The 16,532-nt window shown below is 39.9% G+C and overlaps 1 protein-coding gene across 1 annotated transcript in view; it reads left to right on the plus strand.

Moving 5' to 3' along the window:
* The window catches only part of PAK5 (p21 (RAC1) activated kinase 5), a gene marked incomplete at both ends in the record, with an annotated part of 96,600 nt that overhangs the window by 37,963 nt on the left and 42,105 nt on the right, over window positions 1-16,532 (plus strand). The window contains one exon of the mRNA XM_082670638.1: window positions 13,902-14,687. Coding sequence (XP_082526764.1) covers window positions 13,902-14,687 — 786 coding nt within the window. The remainder of the gene's footprint in view (window positions 1-13,901; window positions 14,688-16,532) is intronic.

A 16,532-nucleotide genomic window follows, 5' to 3' on the forward strand; every position in this document is an offset into this window, starting at 1 on the left:
GAATGTAAAATGATGTAGCTGCTGTGGAAAACAGTTTGGTGGTTCCCCAAAAGTTAAACATAGACTTACCATATGAAACAGCAATTCTTATTGTTACATAGCCCCAAAGAATTCAAAGTAGGGGCTCAGATATTTGTACACTGATGTTCATAACAGCATTAGTCAAAAGCCAAAAATTGATCCATCAATAGATAGATGGATAAACAAAATGTGGTATATACATATAATAGGATATTATTCAGCTTTAAAAAGGAATGAAATTAAAATACATGCTACAACATGAGCCTTGAAATCATTATGCTAAGTGAAATAAGCCAGACACAAATATTGTATGATTCCACTCATGTGAGACACAAAGAATAGGCAAAATTTGTGGAGAAAGAAAGTAGATTTGAGGTTACCAGAGCCTCAGGGGAGGCAGATGGGGAGTTATTTTTTTAATGGGCACAGTTTCTATTTGGGATGATGAAAAAGTTCTGGAAATGCATGGTGGCGATGGTTGCCCAACAACATGAATGTCACTAATGCCACTGAATTATACACTTAAATATGGTTAAAATGGTAAATTTTGTATTTTACTATGATTTTAAGAGCTGAAAACAATAAGCATTTGTTGTTCTTCACAATTCTGCAAGTTGGCAGTTTGAGGTATGCTCAGCTGGCAGGACTTCTGGTCTCATCTGGGCTCAGTCAGGCATCTAGAGTCAGCTGCTGAGTGGGTTGGAGGCTGGCTGGTCTAGGATGGCCTCAGCTGGGCTCACCCATCTTTGCTCTATGAGTCCCTCATTGTTCATCAGGCTAACTTAGGCTTTTTCTCATGGCAAGTGGGCAGGGTCCAAAGCTGCACAGCCTCTAGAGATGTAGGCTTGGATAGGTATGACATCACTTTGACTGCATTCTATTGACCAGAGAAAGTCATGTGGCCAAAGGGGAAGAGAAACAGACACCATCTTCTGATAGGAGGAGCTGCAGAGTCACATTGGAATGGACCTGGATAGAGACAGGAGAGGAAAATTGGCACCATTTTTGCATCAACCTACCACAGTTTGATATTGTTAATACAGAATATGTCAAGACACCAAATGGTTTGAGGCAGGATGGGCTCATGTATCTAACTTAGGAGTTGTTTACAATAGAATGTCAGTGTCTGTTCTAGGAATTTAAAAGTGTAGGAAAGTCTATACAAACTCCAGTTAGCGCACATAATTTTCTCTCCCAGGCATTAAGCACCTGTCAGATTATTTTTCAGTCAAGCCAGCTCCTTTGCAAACTTGGCACTTTGTAGGAGCTGTAACTCCTTGGAGCAGCTGGAATGTGGAGAGTCTTCAAAACAACAGAATTTTGGAGCTGGAAGGGAGCCAGGCAGATCTCAGCACAAAGGAACCACAGACCCAGTAAGTTAAAGCAGCTTGACAAAGGCTTCGTAGTTACCAATGACCAAACTTGGACTAGAACCCAGATTGCTGAACTCATAATCCTGTGCTCTCTCTAGGACACAGTGGCGATCTCATTTTCCTTAGACTATACAGACCCCAGCTCAGTTATTCAAGGAACTCGATCTGTTCTTTAGGGCTTTGCAACTTAAAGTTGTCCTTCAGACCATCAGCCTCACCCAAGAGCTTGTTAGAAACTCAGAAATTCATGCCCCACATCAGACCTGCTGAACTAGAGCCTGCAAACTTACAGGATGCCCTGGGCATTTGTGTATAGGGTAGAGCTTGAGATGTATTGCATTGGGACACTGGTTTTCAACCTTGGCTACTCACTAGAATCACTGGGAGAAGTTTAGAAATACTGATGCCAGGGCTCTACCCCAGAGATCCTTATTTCTTTGTTCTTGGGTGCAATCTGGGAATAAGGATTTTTAAAAGCTTCTCAAGCCACCACTTCTCTGTTATTGAGTCCAACCTCATACTGCTGCACTGCACACAGGCTAATCGAGAGACAAGTGGTCGGAGCAAGGAATAGTGACTTTATTCGGAAAGGCAGTAGACTGAGAAGATAGTGGACTAGCGTCCCAAAGCACCATTTTATCCAAGTTAGAATTCAGGTTTCTTTTATATTAAAGCAGAACGGGGTATGATTGGTTGGTGCAAACTTCTTGGTGTCTGAATCCTTTGTTCTTGCAGCTGTCAAGGTAGGTCAGGTCATAATATTCCTGTAAACCCCCAACAAGACAAATGATATTCTCTGTTCCGCAACATTTTTATCTCTATGTGACTGGAAAAGTGTTATATCTTTAAAGGTCAGAGCCTTGAGAATGGGCTATCCTGTGTATTTCAGGCTATTGACAACATTCTTAATTTGTAGCAAAAGAGACAGGATACAAAGGTTAGAGTTAGAGAAACAGATCCAATATGAAGTCAGATTTGTTCTTCCCTATTACATCTGTAGTCTCTCTAATGTGCTAAAGATGTTAGCAGTTTTTGATTAGGTTTTCCCTCCATGCAATGAGCTAGTATTTTCTTAATAAGTACACCCAACCTTCAAAAGACCCTAACTGATGACTTTACTCCAGTGTCCTGTGTTGGATGTAGGATTAAGGGATTTATAAATTGCTGAGAATTATTTAAATGTCCTTACAAGGGAAGAAGTTTAAATACTGGAACTGGTATTGAAGGGAATTTTTTAAACCTATTTTGTTCCCCCAAAGGATTGGCACTTATGTACAATGAAATTCCCCATAAGAAATGTTTGTCAAATTATAAATACAAGATTGAGGACTGAAAAATATAAACCATGGAAGAGAAAAAAGAATAATAAAAGACACAAATGTGAAAACCTCACACATGAACATAATCAATAGTGTATAAATTTGATTTTTTTCCCAAGCCTCCTGGGAGTCGAGTTAAAAGAGTTGCAAAATTGTTTTTTTTGCAACAGAGACAGGAAATGAGAGAAACAGTCTTTCCTACAGGAAAGCCAAGCTTGCTAACTCCAGTTTGTAAATAAGTGTTTCATGAGGTCTTTCAGTGAGGACACAATGACATTATGAACCATGTCTTGGAGAAAGTTCCTAAGGCAAAAGCAGGACTGGATTTCATCTGTTTCTTGTAGTGTCTTTTTGTTAAATCTGTTGTCATCACATGAAACACAATTGATGGAATATGGCTTTGGAAAAAGGAAAGAAAATATTGTTTGAGTCTCTTCTGGGGTTCATGTGTGGGTGTTGTGTGTATCCAGCTTAATCTAAGATATAACTTAGGGAAGGGGAGTTGTAAAATCACCCCCTCTTTAAATTTGGCCAGGAAGCTGCCATCTGCCTAAAGGGAGAGTAGTGGGTTTTCTCTCGGTGCTGGTGCAAGGGCTCTTGCTGTTCTGTTAGTATCCCTGAGTGTGTGAACAAGATTATCCAGTAAACTCTTTTTGGACTCCTTCATTCCAGCCATAAACTTGCCCTCTGGGATGTTTGAACAGTCATAATAGGATAAACGTGCTCCAGCATTAAGTCACAGAACATGTTCTAGGAACATAATACCCCAGAGCTTCCCTTTGTGCTATGAATCAATCATTTTCCCTTTTCTGCTTTGGATGGCTGTTTCTTTTTTGTGGTACACGGGCCTCTCACTGTTGTGGCCTATCCCGTTGCGGAGCACAGGCTCCGGACGCTCAGGCTCAGTGGCCATGGCTCATGGGCCCAGCCGCTCCGCGGCATGTGGGATCTTCCCGGACCGGGGCACGAACCCGTATCCCCTGCATTGGCAGGCAGACTCTCAACCACTGCGCCACCAGGGAAGCCCTGAATATTTACATATATATATTAGTGTGACCACAACCCAGATCAAAATATAGAAACTTTTCATCACCCAGAAAGTTCCCTTGTTCCCTTGGGCTTCTTGCCAATGAACATCCTTCCCCTGGAGGTAATGATTATTCTGACTTTGATCACCAAAAAGAAATGGGTTAATAACTATTAATAACAATATTATTATTTAATAAATAATTAATTATTCCTAATAACTAGGAATACTTTGTATATTTCTGAAATATTTGGAAAACGTGGAGCCCAGCTTTCTCCACTTTTTCCCCACAGGGGCATATTTTTTGTTTGGCATCTAAGACCAGTCCATTTCTGAAATATTAAGTACATTATTTTAATACTAACTTTATACTTTAAATGTCATTTAACCACCTAGCAGTTTTATTTACAGATTAACAAGTTTCTTAACATTTATTATGCCTTGAAGAAATCATTTTTATGTTTGTTAAGATTGCTTAAAATGTCGGGTTAAAGAAATAACAAAATTTTGGACACTCAAAGGTAAAATTCTGTTGACCAAATTTAAAATAAACATACCTTGTGCTTCCTTATATAGCCTATCAGAGAAAGCAAAAAATGTTGACATTTAGCATTGCATATTAGCAATATTTCAAGACTCAGTTGGTTTGTCTTTACAGGGGGAGAGTGGTAATCAATGCATATACTGCACATTTCGTTAGTTATTAAATTTTTAAATGTCAGAACCTTGAGCAAATGCGATGTAATAAGATACTTCTTTTGTTACAGTGACAGAATTTTGAAGTTGCTGCAAGGGCTAATTATTCCAAAGAGCAATCAACTTGTTTTTCCCCAGTTCCCATAATTCTGAGTTTTAAACATCCTTTCTTAGGAAAGTTTTGTTTCTGGAAATATTTTATTTTTGCTGCCATGGTGTTTGCTTACATTCCCTTCATTGTATCACAAAGTGATACAGCTTGTCCTGCTGCTTTTGCTGTCTTTTCTACCCCTTCAGAGGGTAGAGTTGCCTGTGCTGACAGAGGTGCTGTGATTTCCATATATATTGAGAAGCAGTATTTGTAATAATTAAGAGTGGGCCTTCCTTTCAAACCCCGCACCTACCAGCTGAGTGACATCGGGCAAGTGACTTGGCCTCTCTGAGTCTTATTTCCTTCCCTTGTACAAAGGGGTAATAAAGCCCCTATCTCAGAGTCTTGTTGTAAGGATTAAATATGGGAAAAACACTTCTAATTGTCTTGGCACACAGTGGCTGTTTAAGTCAATGTTAGTGACTGGAAGCTCTTTTAAACAAGTGCATGGAATGATGGCAGGCATTTCAATCATCTCACAAATTATTTAAAGCTCACATCCTATATGGGGGAGTGGAGTGCTCAACTCTTGCATATGCCCATCTCATCTGCGATGCCTAAGGTTGAGCTCAACACCCAGCAAAACTCAGCCAACTTGCTTCTCTAGTGTCGCTTGAAAATTCCTTCGAGAACAGGGTGTGGTTTCTTATTCTAGTGGATTGACTTGGCCCACAAACTGAATTGCTTCAGGAGTGGGGAGACCTGTGCTTCCTGTCCCTTCTGCCACAGAACCACAGATTGTCCATAAGCTGAGAGTGGTCCTTTGGTGCCAAGTGACCACATCCCTCTGAAACCACACACCCAACTTACTGGGAGTCTTTCTTCTTTTTTGTTGTGGCACATGAATCAAATACTAGAACAGTTTTCCCCCCACAATGTTCCTGTCCAACTAGTGATACTGTAGATTTTATGCAAACATTTTATGTAAAGGGCTTGTTAGTAAATATTTTACATTTTGAGGACCATGTGGTCTCTGCTGCAACTACTTAACTCTGCCAGTTGTGGTGCAAAAGCAGCCACATACTGTAGCTACACAGATGGATGTGGCTGTGTGCCAGTAAGATGTTTACAAAGACAGGCTAGATTTAGCCCGTGGGTCATTGTGTGCCAACCCCCGTTCTACCTCAATGCTGTCCAATCAAAATATAATGCAAAACACATATTTAATTTTACATTTCCCAGTCACCACATTTGAAAATTTCTTGATATATTTAAACATCTCAATCTTTCAGGACTTTTAAAATATGGAATAAAAACAAAATCTTAGAGTAGAAAGGGATAGATGCCTTACCTCACAAGTACCCTAAATTTGTTGAAGCAACCTGATATCTAATGACTTCCTTAAGAAATCTTAAGTGATAATAGGAAACTCTGCATAAATATTAAAAGGCCCATTTTGCCTGTTTTTTTAGAGTCCATATAAATGGAACAAAAATTATAACCATAAGGCTATGTCAATTTCAAATAATTTTGCCATAAAAAAACCCTAAAACCCACTCAAGGATAAGCTTTGACCACACCCCTGTTTGGACTCCATGCCAATTCATCCTTTGTGGGCAAAAGCAGACGATGGGAGCTTCATGAGTAGCACCATTTAAGAGAAACCAGTTTTCCCAGACTCATCTCTAGTGAGTTTCCACTCATATAAATGCCCCTTTCTGTAGCCACATCAAGGGTTAGCATTCCCTACCCACAGGCACGCAGGCCTTTCCCCCTTCTGCAGTCTGGTCCACCTGCCCTAGCATAAATGGGCCCAGCTCCCAGCTTTCGTGCCTCCTTTCTTCTGCATCTCCCTACTCTGGCCAGTGTGGAGGAAAGGGGCACATCGATGAATTGGGGCTGGCTGGTCTAGGATGGCCTCAGCAGGGATGGCTCATCTCTGATCCTCCAGACGGCCAGTGCAAGCTGGTTCACCTGAGAAAGGCAGGGAACAGAGAGAGCAGGGCTTCCTGCAGCCCAGACTAAGAATTAGTATCATGTCACTTCTGCCACCGTCTTTTGTCTCAGCAAGCCATATGGCCATCCCAAATTCAAGGGTGGGGACGTAGACTTCACCACCTCCCAATGTGAAGAACTACAATGTCACATTGCATCGGGAGGGGATTAGTGGTGCCCATTTTGCAAGCAATCTATCACAGGGACTAATAACAAACTATACGATTGACCCTTGTGTGATACACTCTAATGAAGATGCCTTCTTTCGCTATCCGTGTGAGTTTGTATCTCATCCTGAAATACTGAAAAATGAAACACTTCTTCATGTGTGGTCAGCTCTTCTTGGTACCCAAGCAACAAGCTAAGATAAGTAGTTCCAGTCACAGCTCTCAGTGCTCCATCTTGGGCTCCAGGTGCTGCAGTTCATTATCAGTGCATGTCTGGTTCATAACTCAGAGTTGGCATCCCTGGAGCTGGTGTGGGTGACCTTGGCTCCATGGCCATTGATGGAGGATTAGCCTGGACACATTTTTTTTTTCTGAAGTATAGTTGATTTGCAGTGTTGTGTTAATGTCTGCTGTACAGCAAAGTGATTCAGTTATACATAAATATACATTCTTTTTTATATTCTTTTCCATTATTTTTTATCACAGGACGTTGAATATAGTTCCCTGTGCCATGCAGTAGGACCTTTTGTTTATCTATTCTACATATAATAAGTTGCATCTGTTAACCCCAAACTCCCAATACATCCTTCCCTCCACCTCCCCACCCCGTCCGCCTGGCACCCCCAAGTCTATTCTCTATGTAGCCTGGACACACTTGATAGAGAAACCAGTGAAATTCTGTCTCTCCGTACTCTCTTTTATTCCAGGAATGCTTTATAATTCCAGACTCACTATAGTCATCAGTATGATTCGTGAGTTAAGGTAATTCCTTCCAGCTGCTATAACGTATTAACCCATGCACCTCAGTAAATAAGCTCAACAAAATAGGAGTTTATTTCTTACTCAGTATCCAATGTGGATGTTCCTGTCCAGAGCACGGCATTGCACATGGTCATCGAGCAATGCAGATTCCATCACATGGCTCCAGCAGCTCCTAGCAATTTCTGAGAGTATCCTGCTAGATCTTCTCCATCCAGCTGGTAGACAAGAGAATAAAGAGAAGAAAAGACATTTCTTTGTAACTGGCCTGGAAGGACACACATCACAACCTACTCATGGTCCTTGGGTGAGAGTTGGTCTGATGGTCCATTTAGATGAAAAGGGTGCTGGGAAACATGGTCCCTGGCTGGGAACAGCTTGACAGCAATAAGGTTGCCCTATGGAAAGGGAGCGCACATCTTTGGTGCATATCTACCACATTAACTGAGAATACCAATATTCACACCCATTGGTTTGTGAGCAGGGGACCCTGCCTTACTTCATTTTAAATTTTTTATTGTGAAATATATGTCTAAAACAGGTGTACTGGATACTTCTTGTGTCCCATTGCACATCTTTTAGGTCAACCTTTTTTCCTCCAGCCGTTGCTGAGGCAGCCTGCTGTCACCTCGGTCGCACCAGATGAATATTTGCATCTTCATTCCCTTGAATCTTCAGTTCTGAGACTGAGAATTGACCCCTAATTGTCCACAGACAACCAGCTTGATAATGTGCCCCCGAATTTCCTTCCCCCCTTCCCTGTTTCCCGCTGTTCCTTGACCTCACTTTCCAAAATAAACTATTCACATGCAAACCATTGTCTCAGCTCTGCTTTTGAGGAAGCCAGGCTAAGATACGAATATAGCACATGGAGAGCGGGATATTGTCTCATTCATCTCAGAGTGCTCCCTGCACCTAGAAACGATTTTTGGTTTAATTAAATGGATAAATTACTGAGCAAAGATACCTCCATAAACTTCATTGCTACCTAGACACCAGAAGCAAAAAACGGCAAGCAGGTAACAGTTAAATTCCCAATTATGGTACTCATAGTCTCAGATTGACTTTAAATACAAACATAAAGCCCTTCTGACTATTAACTCTGGGCAAACTGACTTCAGTTGACTACAGCCCAGCTGCCCCACATTGCAAGCAGCAAGAACCAGAGCTATAAACAACACATTTGCTTATCCAAGTTAACAATAAATAGTCACCTTCAGGGGTTATCCTTGTATGGAACTGATGAGTAAATGTGTCAGATTCATTGTGCTTTCAAAGGCAGAGAAAATGGCCAACAATAGAACATTTTCCAATTACCTTAATGAGGAAATCTTGATCTCCACAAAATTCACAGAACCTTCCTTAGATGCATTCTACTTTTTTTAATAATTTGTGCAGAACATAATAATATTTTTAGCAAAGGAATTGGCTTATTTGGATTCCACACGTGATTAAGATTATTGCATAATTTATTTTAAAGGGTTTTCATGGTTAGAAACCCTCACCACCCCCTCTGCCCTGAGATACCCTGCCCATAATTCTCATGTTTTGCAGGAATATGTGATTCTCAACTACTCACTCGATTAGCCCCACCCCCTGTGGTTACCAAAGGAGCAATTATACTCCAATAAAGATGTTAAAAAATTTTTTAAGAGATTTAAAAAAATGAAAAAAAAAGACAACAACAACAAAAAAGTGTATGTAGAAAACTGAAAGAAAATAGAAGTTCTGAGTTCTTTTGATGTTAAAAAAGCAACATTTCTTCCCATATAAATCCAAGTGTATCAGGTCTTTTTGTTGTGATTATGTACTCAGGTGTTTCTAGCCACATTCCTTAATAAAAACAGGGAATTGGTTCTCTGCAAAGAGGGTAAGAATTTAAATGGAGTGCTTAAAAGTCGATTATTTTCTGAGAGGTCCTGGCTTATTCTTGAGACAGGGGACTCTTTGGCTTATTGACCTCCAGAGAAGTGTTTACCAGAAAGACAAAATGAAACACATTCTTGAGGAGGATAGAAGACATTGTTTTGGAAAAGAAATGCAAGGTTTTATTAGGGCAAAGCTGTTAATTACACACTTTATTATTGTCAAGGTTAATACAGTTTGTGAGGGCAGAGGCACTTTTTCATCTCTTCCCGGGAACAAGGGGAGACAGCTGTTCTTAGGCACATATCCATTATAGCTTATCACCGGCCAGCAGCCTGAGGAAGGAGCACCATGAAATATGGCCTCTGTCACCAGGAGCCAGGGCCAGTGCTGAGCTGCACTCTGCTTTGCACAGAGCAGAGACAATGAGAACCACAGCACTAAACTCAAGTAGATTGGGTTGCATTGATTTTTAATGCCCGGCTGTTCTTCTGTGTGAAATTTACTGGTACTCTTGCAATTATTGTATTATTGATCTCTACAAAACTGCACAATCTTGCTTTAATAAACATCACATCCTGACAGTAATAAATAGCGGTTCTTACCTTTTGAAGCCTGATTAAACCGTGTTTTAGAATTCTGTATGTTTGGATTTCATTATCATCACTTTGCCTCTTAGGATTCCTTAAAGTGAAACCTGTGTCACAGAAACACATATTGCCTCGGTTCTAGTTTAACTGTTTTTTCTGATTACATAAGGTTATTATACCCTTCTTTTTAAAAAATTTTTGGAGCGTGGGTCAACAATTTATTTTTAAGGTTGACATTTTGTAAGCCCCTTCTTGTTAACACTGATTTAATAGTTTTCATTGAAAGAGAGAAAAGTTTCCTTGAAGAGGGATTCATGTACACCTTCAGTAAACATTTTCAAATGCATTTTTTTTGGAGCTCCTTTTTAGCATTTGAAAATGCTAAAAGACTGTGCTTTCGGTTCTTGGAGTTTTGTTTGTTTGTTTTCACTATAGATAAAATTTTCTTCTTTTCAAATGTCTGCAACCATACCTTAATTTCCATGGTACTCAGCTTTTATTCATCAATAACTCCAAGCCTTGGAGTTTCATGGTAAGATCACGATGCTATAGAAGATGTTCCAAAATGGTGAGATCTGTTAAAGTCTTCACCACACTTCAGAATGTGTGGCTCTGTTCACGTGATATCCTGGAAAAGGCAAAACTGTAAGGATGAAAAACAGGGTTTGGGGAGGGGTAGTGTCTGACTGGGAGAAGGTCAGGAGATTTGAGGAGAGAGAGGGTAGAACTAGTCTGTATGGTACTGCCAGTGGTGAATACATGATGCTTTGCGTTTGTCAATTCCCATTGAACTTTCCAGCACCAAAAGTGAACTAATATATGCAATTAAAAAAAAATGTCAACCAGGAGATCAGAGCATCCCAAGATGGAATGCAGAGTGTGACAAAAGAATCTATTATTACACGTGTATGACATAACCTCCTTGAAGGGGGTGTGAGGAAAAAAGACACCAACCTAAGTAACTTTTAAAAACAGTGATTTGAATGGAAACTGTAAGACTAAAGTAAAAAAAAAACAAAACCCTGCACATAAACACTATACTCTAGTTGGCAAAGTTGTTTCCCATAGTGGTGTGGGTTCATAATTCTGAAACTGCTATGCATATCTATGGGGATTGAATAGGTAAATGAACAGCAGATGATGGAATCCAGGTTTTTCACTGTTGGGAGAGTGGGGATTACAGACAAGTAAGGGGGAAAGCTAGAATGAACCATGTGGTACTAGATTAGGTTCAGAGATATCCGTCTGAATTCAGGTTTAGTTTAATATAGATCGAGCTGGATTTATAGAATTATAGATGTGTGTGTACATGGGTGACTTTACATATGCATATTTCATAGCTCTGTTTACTGAGAGAGGCTTGGGAACAATGACACCCCAGTAGCAATGTGCATACCCAGCACCCAGATATTGGTTTCTAATATCATTCTCCAGTAAATGGAACCAAGGCTCCTTGGAGAAATGGCCGATTTTAGGGCAAGGACAGTGAAAATACAAGATGAGCCTGGAGCACCTTATAGTGCCAGAAAGTAAGCAAATGCTCAAAAAATAAGAGTGGAGTCTTGTCATAGGGACACAGCAACCAATCTGAAAGAACTCTTAATAACCAAAGCTGGAACAGTTTGAGCAACAAAACAACATAGTACAGGCAAACCTCAGATATATTGCGAGTTCAACTTCAGATCACTGCAGTAAAGCAAATACCCCAATAAATTGAGACACACACACATTTGTTGGTTTCCCAGTACATATAAAATTATGTTTATGCTATACTGTAGTCTGTTAAGTGTACAGTAGCATTATGTCTAAAAAAATGTACATACCTTAATTTTAAAACACTTTATTGCTGAAAAATGATAGCCATCATCTGAGGCTTCAGCGAGTTGTAAACTTTTTTTTACTGGTGGAGGGTTTGAAATATTTTGAGAATTACCAGGATGTTACACAAAGGCAAGAAATGAGCAAATGCTGTTAGAAAAACGGTGCCAATAGATTTTCTTGAGGCAGGGTTGTCACAGACCTTCAATTTGTTAAAAAAAAAAAAAAAAAGCAAAAGACAAAAGATTATCTTTAAAGAGCAATAAAGTGAAGCACAATAAAATGAAGTATGCCTGTATTGAATTATAACCCAGAGTATAAAACAAGTAAATATCCATGATTCCATCCCTACTGATTCAAATAAATGATTGAATAAATAAATAGGGAGACTTGCCTAGTCTCCTGTGGAGAAGAATTCCAAGTACTTTATGTAGATATACCCTCTCAGAAAGGTAGATATTGACTTGACACCCCTTGAGTATGGGCTGCACTTAGTGACTTGCTTCCAAAGAGTGAAATGTGGAAAGCAGGAGGGAAGGGAGGGGAATGTAACTTTACAGTGTGGAAACCAGGCAACCATTACCTTGGCCAGGTGATCAAGGGCAACGTCATCAGTGATGAGCCATGTGTACCCTGGATATGATGTAATGAAATTGGTATATTACTCTGTGATCTTCCTCCTCACAAACCAATAACCCCAATTTAACCATAAGAAAAACTTCAGACACACCCAGTTGAGGGACATTCTGCAGAATGCCTGACCGGTAAAATTGTCAAGGTCATCAAAAACAAGGAAAGTCTGAGAAACTGTCTCAGGTCTAAGGAGACATGACAAATAAAGGTAATGAGGTATGAGGTATCCTGGATGGGACCCTGGAACACTAGGAAAAAAACTAATGAAATCTACATAAACTGTGGAGTTTAGTTAATAGTAATGCAAGATGTTAACAATCAGGGAACTAGGTGAGGGATATATGAAAACTCTCTTTGCAGATTCTCTGTTAATCTGAAAGTACTCCATACTTAAACGTTTATTTACAAGAAAAGGGTGGAAACCAAAGGCTTTAGTCCAGGACTGATTGGGGGAAGAAAGACCAAACCTGTCTTTCACTATAGATAGTTGGAGAAGCACTGATCTGTAAAAACATATGCTCTAGGACAACTTTGACTTTTTCTTCCAGTTTGAAATCTATTGTTCTAACTGAGATAGCTTTGAACTCCTTGCTACTTTCTCAAAGGTGTTTTTCTCTTGAAATCCCAAAGTCTGCAGTCACACTTTGTTCTTTTATCCACCCCCCCGTCATATTTTATTGCAAACCTTGTTATTGTCAAGGTGCAGCTGACTGGTTTTGTAAGTAGTTTCTGATTTCTTTCTGTTCCTGTTATTCATTCCAGTGTTATTTAGGCTCATTAAAGGGAACATTTGGGCTTGGCAATTTGTCACTAAGATTCGGGTACAATCACATCATTACCAAGCTATCCAAAATTCGGCAGTGATGATACTGATGATACGCAGACGTGTGGCCAAGAAAGCATTACATTTATATACTTAATAAGAACATCACATTTGATCACAAATTAAATCATGCAAGTAATCTTCATGCGGTTCCCTATTTACAGCTCAGAAAGTTTCTTCCTCTTCTATAAAATCTGATAACTTCAATTACTATGTGTCTTCCATAAAAAGGTATAAAAATGTGCACCTCCTTCTGAGTATGTTACTATTCGAGTACCAAGGTTTTTGATTTTGCAAATAATCTGGAAGACGAATGTAAAATATAAATTAAAAAAATATACCTTTTATAACAAAAGAGTCATAGACTTAAAATTATAGTCATCGGTTTATTGTTGGATAGCTAGGGTTTATTATTAAGTGGAGGAACAATGAACTGGCAAATAAGACAATGATGTCCTATATATAGTCTTCTAAATGGTTTTTTGATGTTTGATCTCTCTATTGAGATAGGTAAGGAAGAATTTGCAGTTTGAGATTATTGTTTATATTTGATTTATTTCACCAGTCAAATCAACCAACAGACTTTTTTTTTTTTTTAATGAAATGTTCCTGGGGCCTATTTTCCTCTGTGGTTTAAATTGGATGGATTCGGGGTGGGATTCTTCCATCAATTTGAAAGCATTAAATGTTTTCTTTAAACAGTGTTCCCTTTCTTATTCCCAGACAATCGTTAGAGGGAACAAACCCTGCAAGGAAACCTCCATCAATGGCCTTCTGGAGGATTTCGACAACATCTCTGTGACCCGCTCCAACTCCCTAAGGAAGGAAAGCCCGCCCACCCCAGACCAGGGAGCCTCCAGCCATGGTCAAGGCCATCGGGAAGAAAATGGATTCCTCACCTTCTCACAGTATTCCAGCGAATCTGATACCACTGCTGACTATGCGACGGAAAAGTACAAAGAAAAGAGTCTCTATGGAGATGATTTGGATCCGTTTTATAAAGGCAGCCACTCGGCCAAGCAAAATGGGCACGTAATGAAAATGCAACATGGGGAAGCCTACTACTCTGAGATGAAGCCTTTGCAATCCAACAGAGCCAGGTGTCCTGTTGATTATCACACACACTTGGACTCACTGAGCAAACCCAGTGAGTACAGTGACCTCAAGTGGGGGTACCAGCGAGCCTCAAGCAGCTCCCCTCTGGATTATCCATTCCAATTCACGCCTTCTAGAACTGCAGGGACCAGTGGGTGCTCCAAGGAGAGCCTGGCGTACAGCGAAAGTGAGTGGGGACCCAGCCTGGATGACTATGACAGGAGACCAAAGTCATCATACGTGAGTCAGACAAGCCCTCAGCCCGCCATGCGGCAGAGGTCACGGTCAGGCTCCGGGCTCCAGGAACCCATGATGCCCTTCGGAGCAAGTGCATTTAAATCCCACCCTCAAGGACACTCCTACAGCTCCTACACCTACCCTCGCTTGTCCGAGCCCACAATGTGCATTCCAAAGGTAACGTCCACCACCTCCTTCCTTCTGGTGTGTGGGGTCTCCACAAAGGTGTGCTCCCATGACCTTCTTATACAGATTCTAGAGTGCTGATTTGTCTATAACTGAGAATCTCTATCAAAATTCTACCTGATTTCCACTCACGAGCCCCAAGGGCAGAGAATTTAGGGCAAGGCACATTTATTCATTAAAATCAAAGCCTTTTAGGAGCTCCTACAAGGTTTCTGGTTAAAAGCCAAAAAAATTATGTATTTGAAAGATATTCTGATATACTAATGTTAAATATTATGTGCTCACATGGCACTAAGTCCTGTGTTAAGGAGTATACTGTTGTAGACCATTAGGTAGAATAACAGTGGTTCGTGCATTCCGGTAATGGTTATGTGGAACTGTGGACAGGCGGAAAAAGGTCAGGATAACGTGGTAAGTTTTTAATAAAGTTAATTGTGTTCAACTCAAGAGATGGTCCTGCATTTTGAGAGTATGTTCTTTCTACTAGTTTAGTATTCAAATGTCATTGTTTATTCGTATGAAACTTTGGGATAATAGATGGAATCTGGTTGCTGGGCCTTCTTTGGTGTGCTTTCTATTTTTTTTTTTTTGTCTTATTGTAATTTCTCTCTTGATAATTTTTCTTTCTAATGTTAGCTGCAGCAAATTTGCTTTGAAACGTGGCTGGTCCGTGATATCCCAGGGTTTGGGAACGGCTGTTGGAGGAGTTACTGACTTTGCAAAAATGCCTTGGAAACTGTGCCAGGGGTTTATTTTCTCGGAGTAAATTAGAAATGTTTTTGCTGCCTCCCCTGTACAGCAAAGTGAAAATGGGACGTCTGGCAGTGGGCTCTAGATTTCAGAGGTCTCAGACCAGTTGAGGGAGACTTGACTTCTTGAAGCGTGATCGTGGACCTTTCACCGAATACTGTCCCTTCAACTGCTTGATGGGCTGCATAGCAAACCCTGGAAGGCAAGCCTGCCTGCATCATCTGTTTGATTGATTGTCAACACCCAGTATTTTTCCTTTGCTCATTATTTCTCATAAACCCAATCTAAGATGTTGAAGTCTTTTAGGGACATGCTGGGAGTGACTAAGCCATACTTAGTCATACTAAGCCATACTTTAGAAAAAGCAAAAAGTTATCACTTTAGTTCCCAATATATAAACTTAAAAATAAATCTTGAGGAAATAAAGACCTGAAATATGTACTGCCAGTTAAAATTTAAATATTGAGAATGTTTTCCATCTCACTGTGTTATTTATTTGAATCCCCATGATCAGGGTATCATGGGTGCCTTTTCTCCCTATGTTCTTGCTGGGGCAATGGTTGGAAATAAGTCTGTCTAACTAACCAAAAGACAAAGTTATAAGAAGCCATATGCATGTGTCATGATGCATGAGATCATTTATTCAATTTACTGTGCACATCACTCAACCAAAGGAACCTCTTAATAGTTCTAGAGTGAGCTAAGCAAATTAATACATTCTGTAGCTGAATCTAGTTATATTCTCTGGTTTTTGAATATCAGTGGTTACTTTAGGAATAAAGAATGTGATTTTTTTCAGCTTAACTGAGGTATAATTGACAAAATTATAAGATATTTAAAGTGTACAAGATGATGAACTGATATACATTGTGAAAGGATTTCCCTCGCTGAGTTAAGACATTCATCACCTCACATGTTTACCTTTTTTGTTTATGTGTGAGAACATTTAGGTTCTACTTGCTCAGCAGATTTCTACAATATAGTGTTATCAACTATAGTCACCATGTTATACATTCGATCCTCAGACCTTATAGCTGAAAGTTTGTAACCTTTAACTAACTTCTTCCTTTTCCCCATCTCCTAGAC

This window comes from Grampus griseus (genome assembly GCF_964374135.1).
Source record: "Grampus griseus genome assembly, chromosome: 14".
NCBI classification, from domain to species: Eukaryota; Metazoa; Chordata; class Mammalia; order Artiodactyla; family Delphinidae; genus Grampus; species Grampus griseus.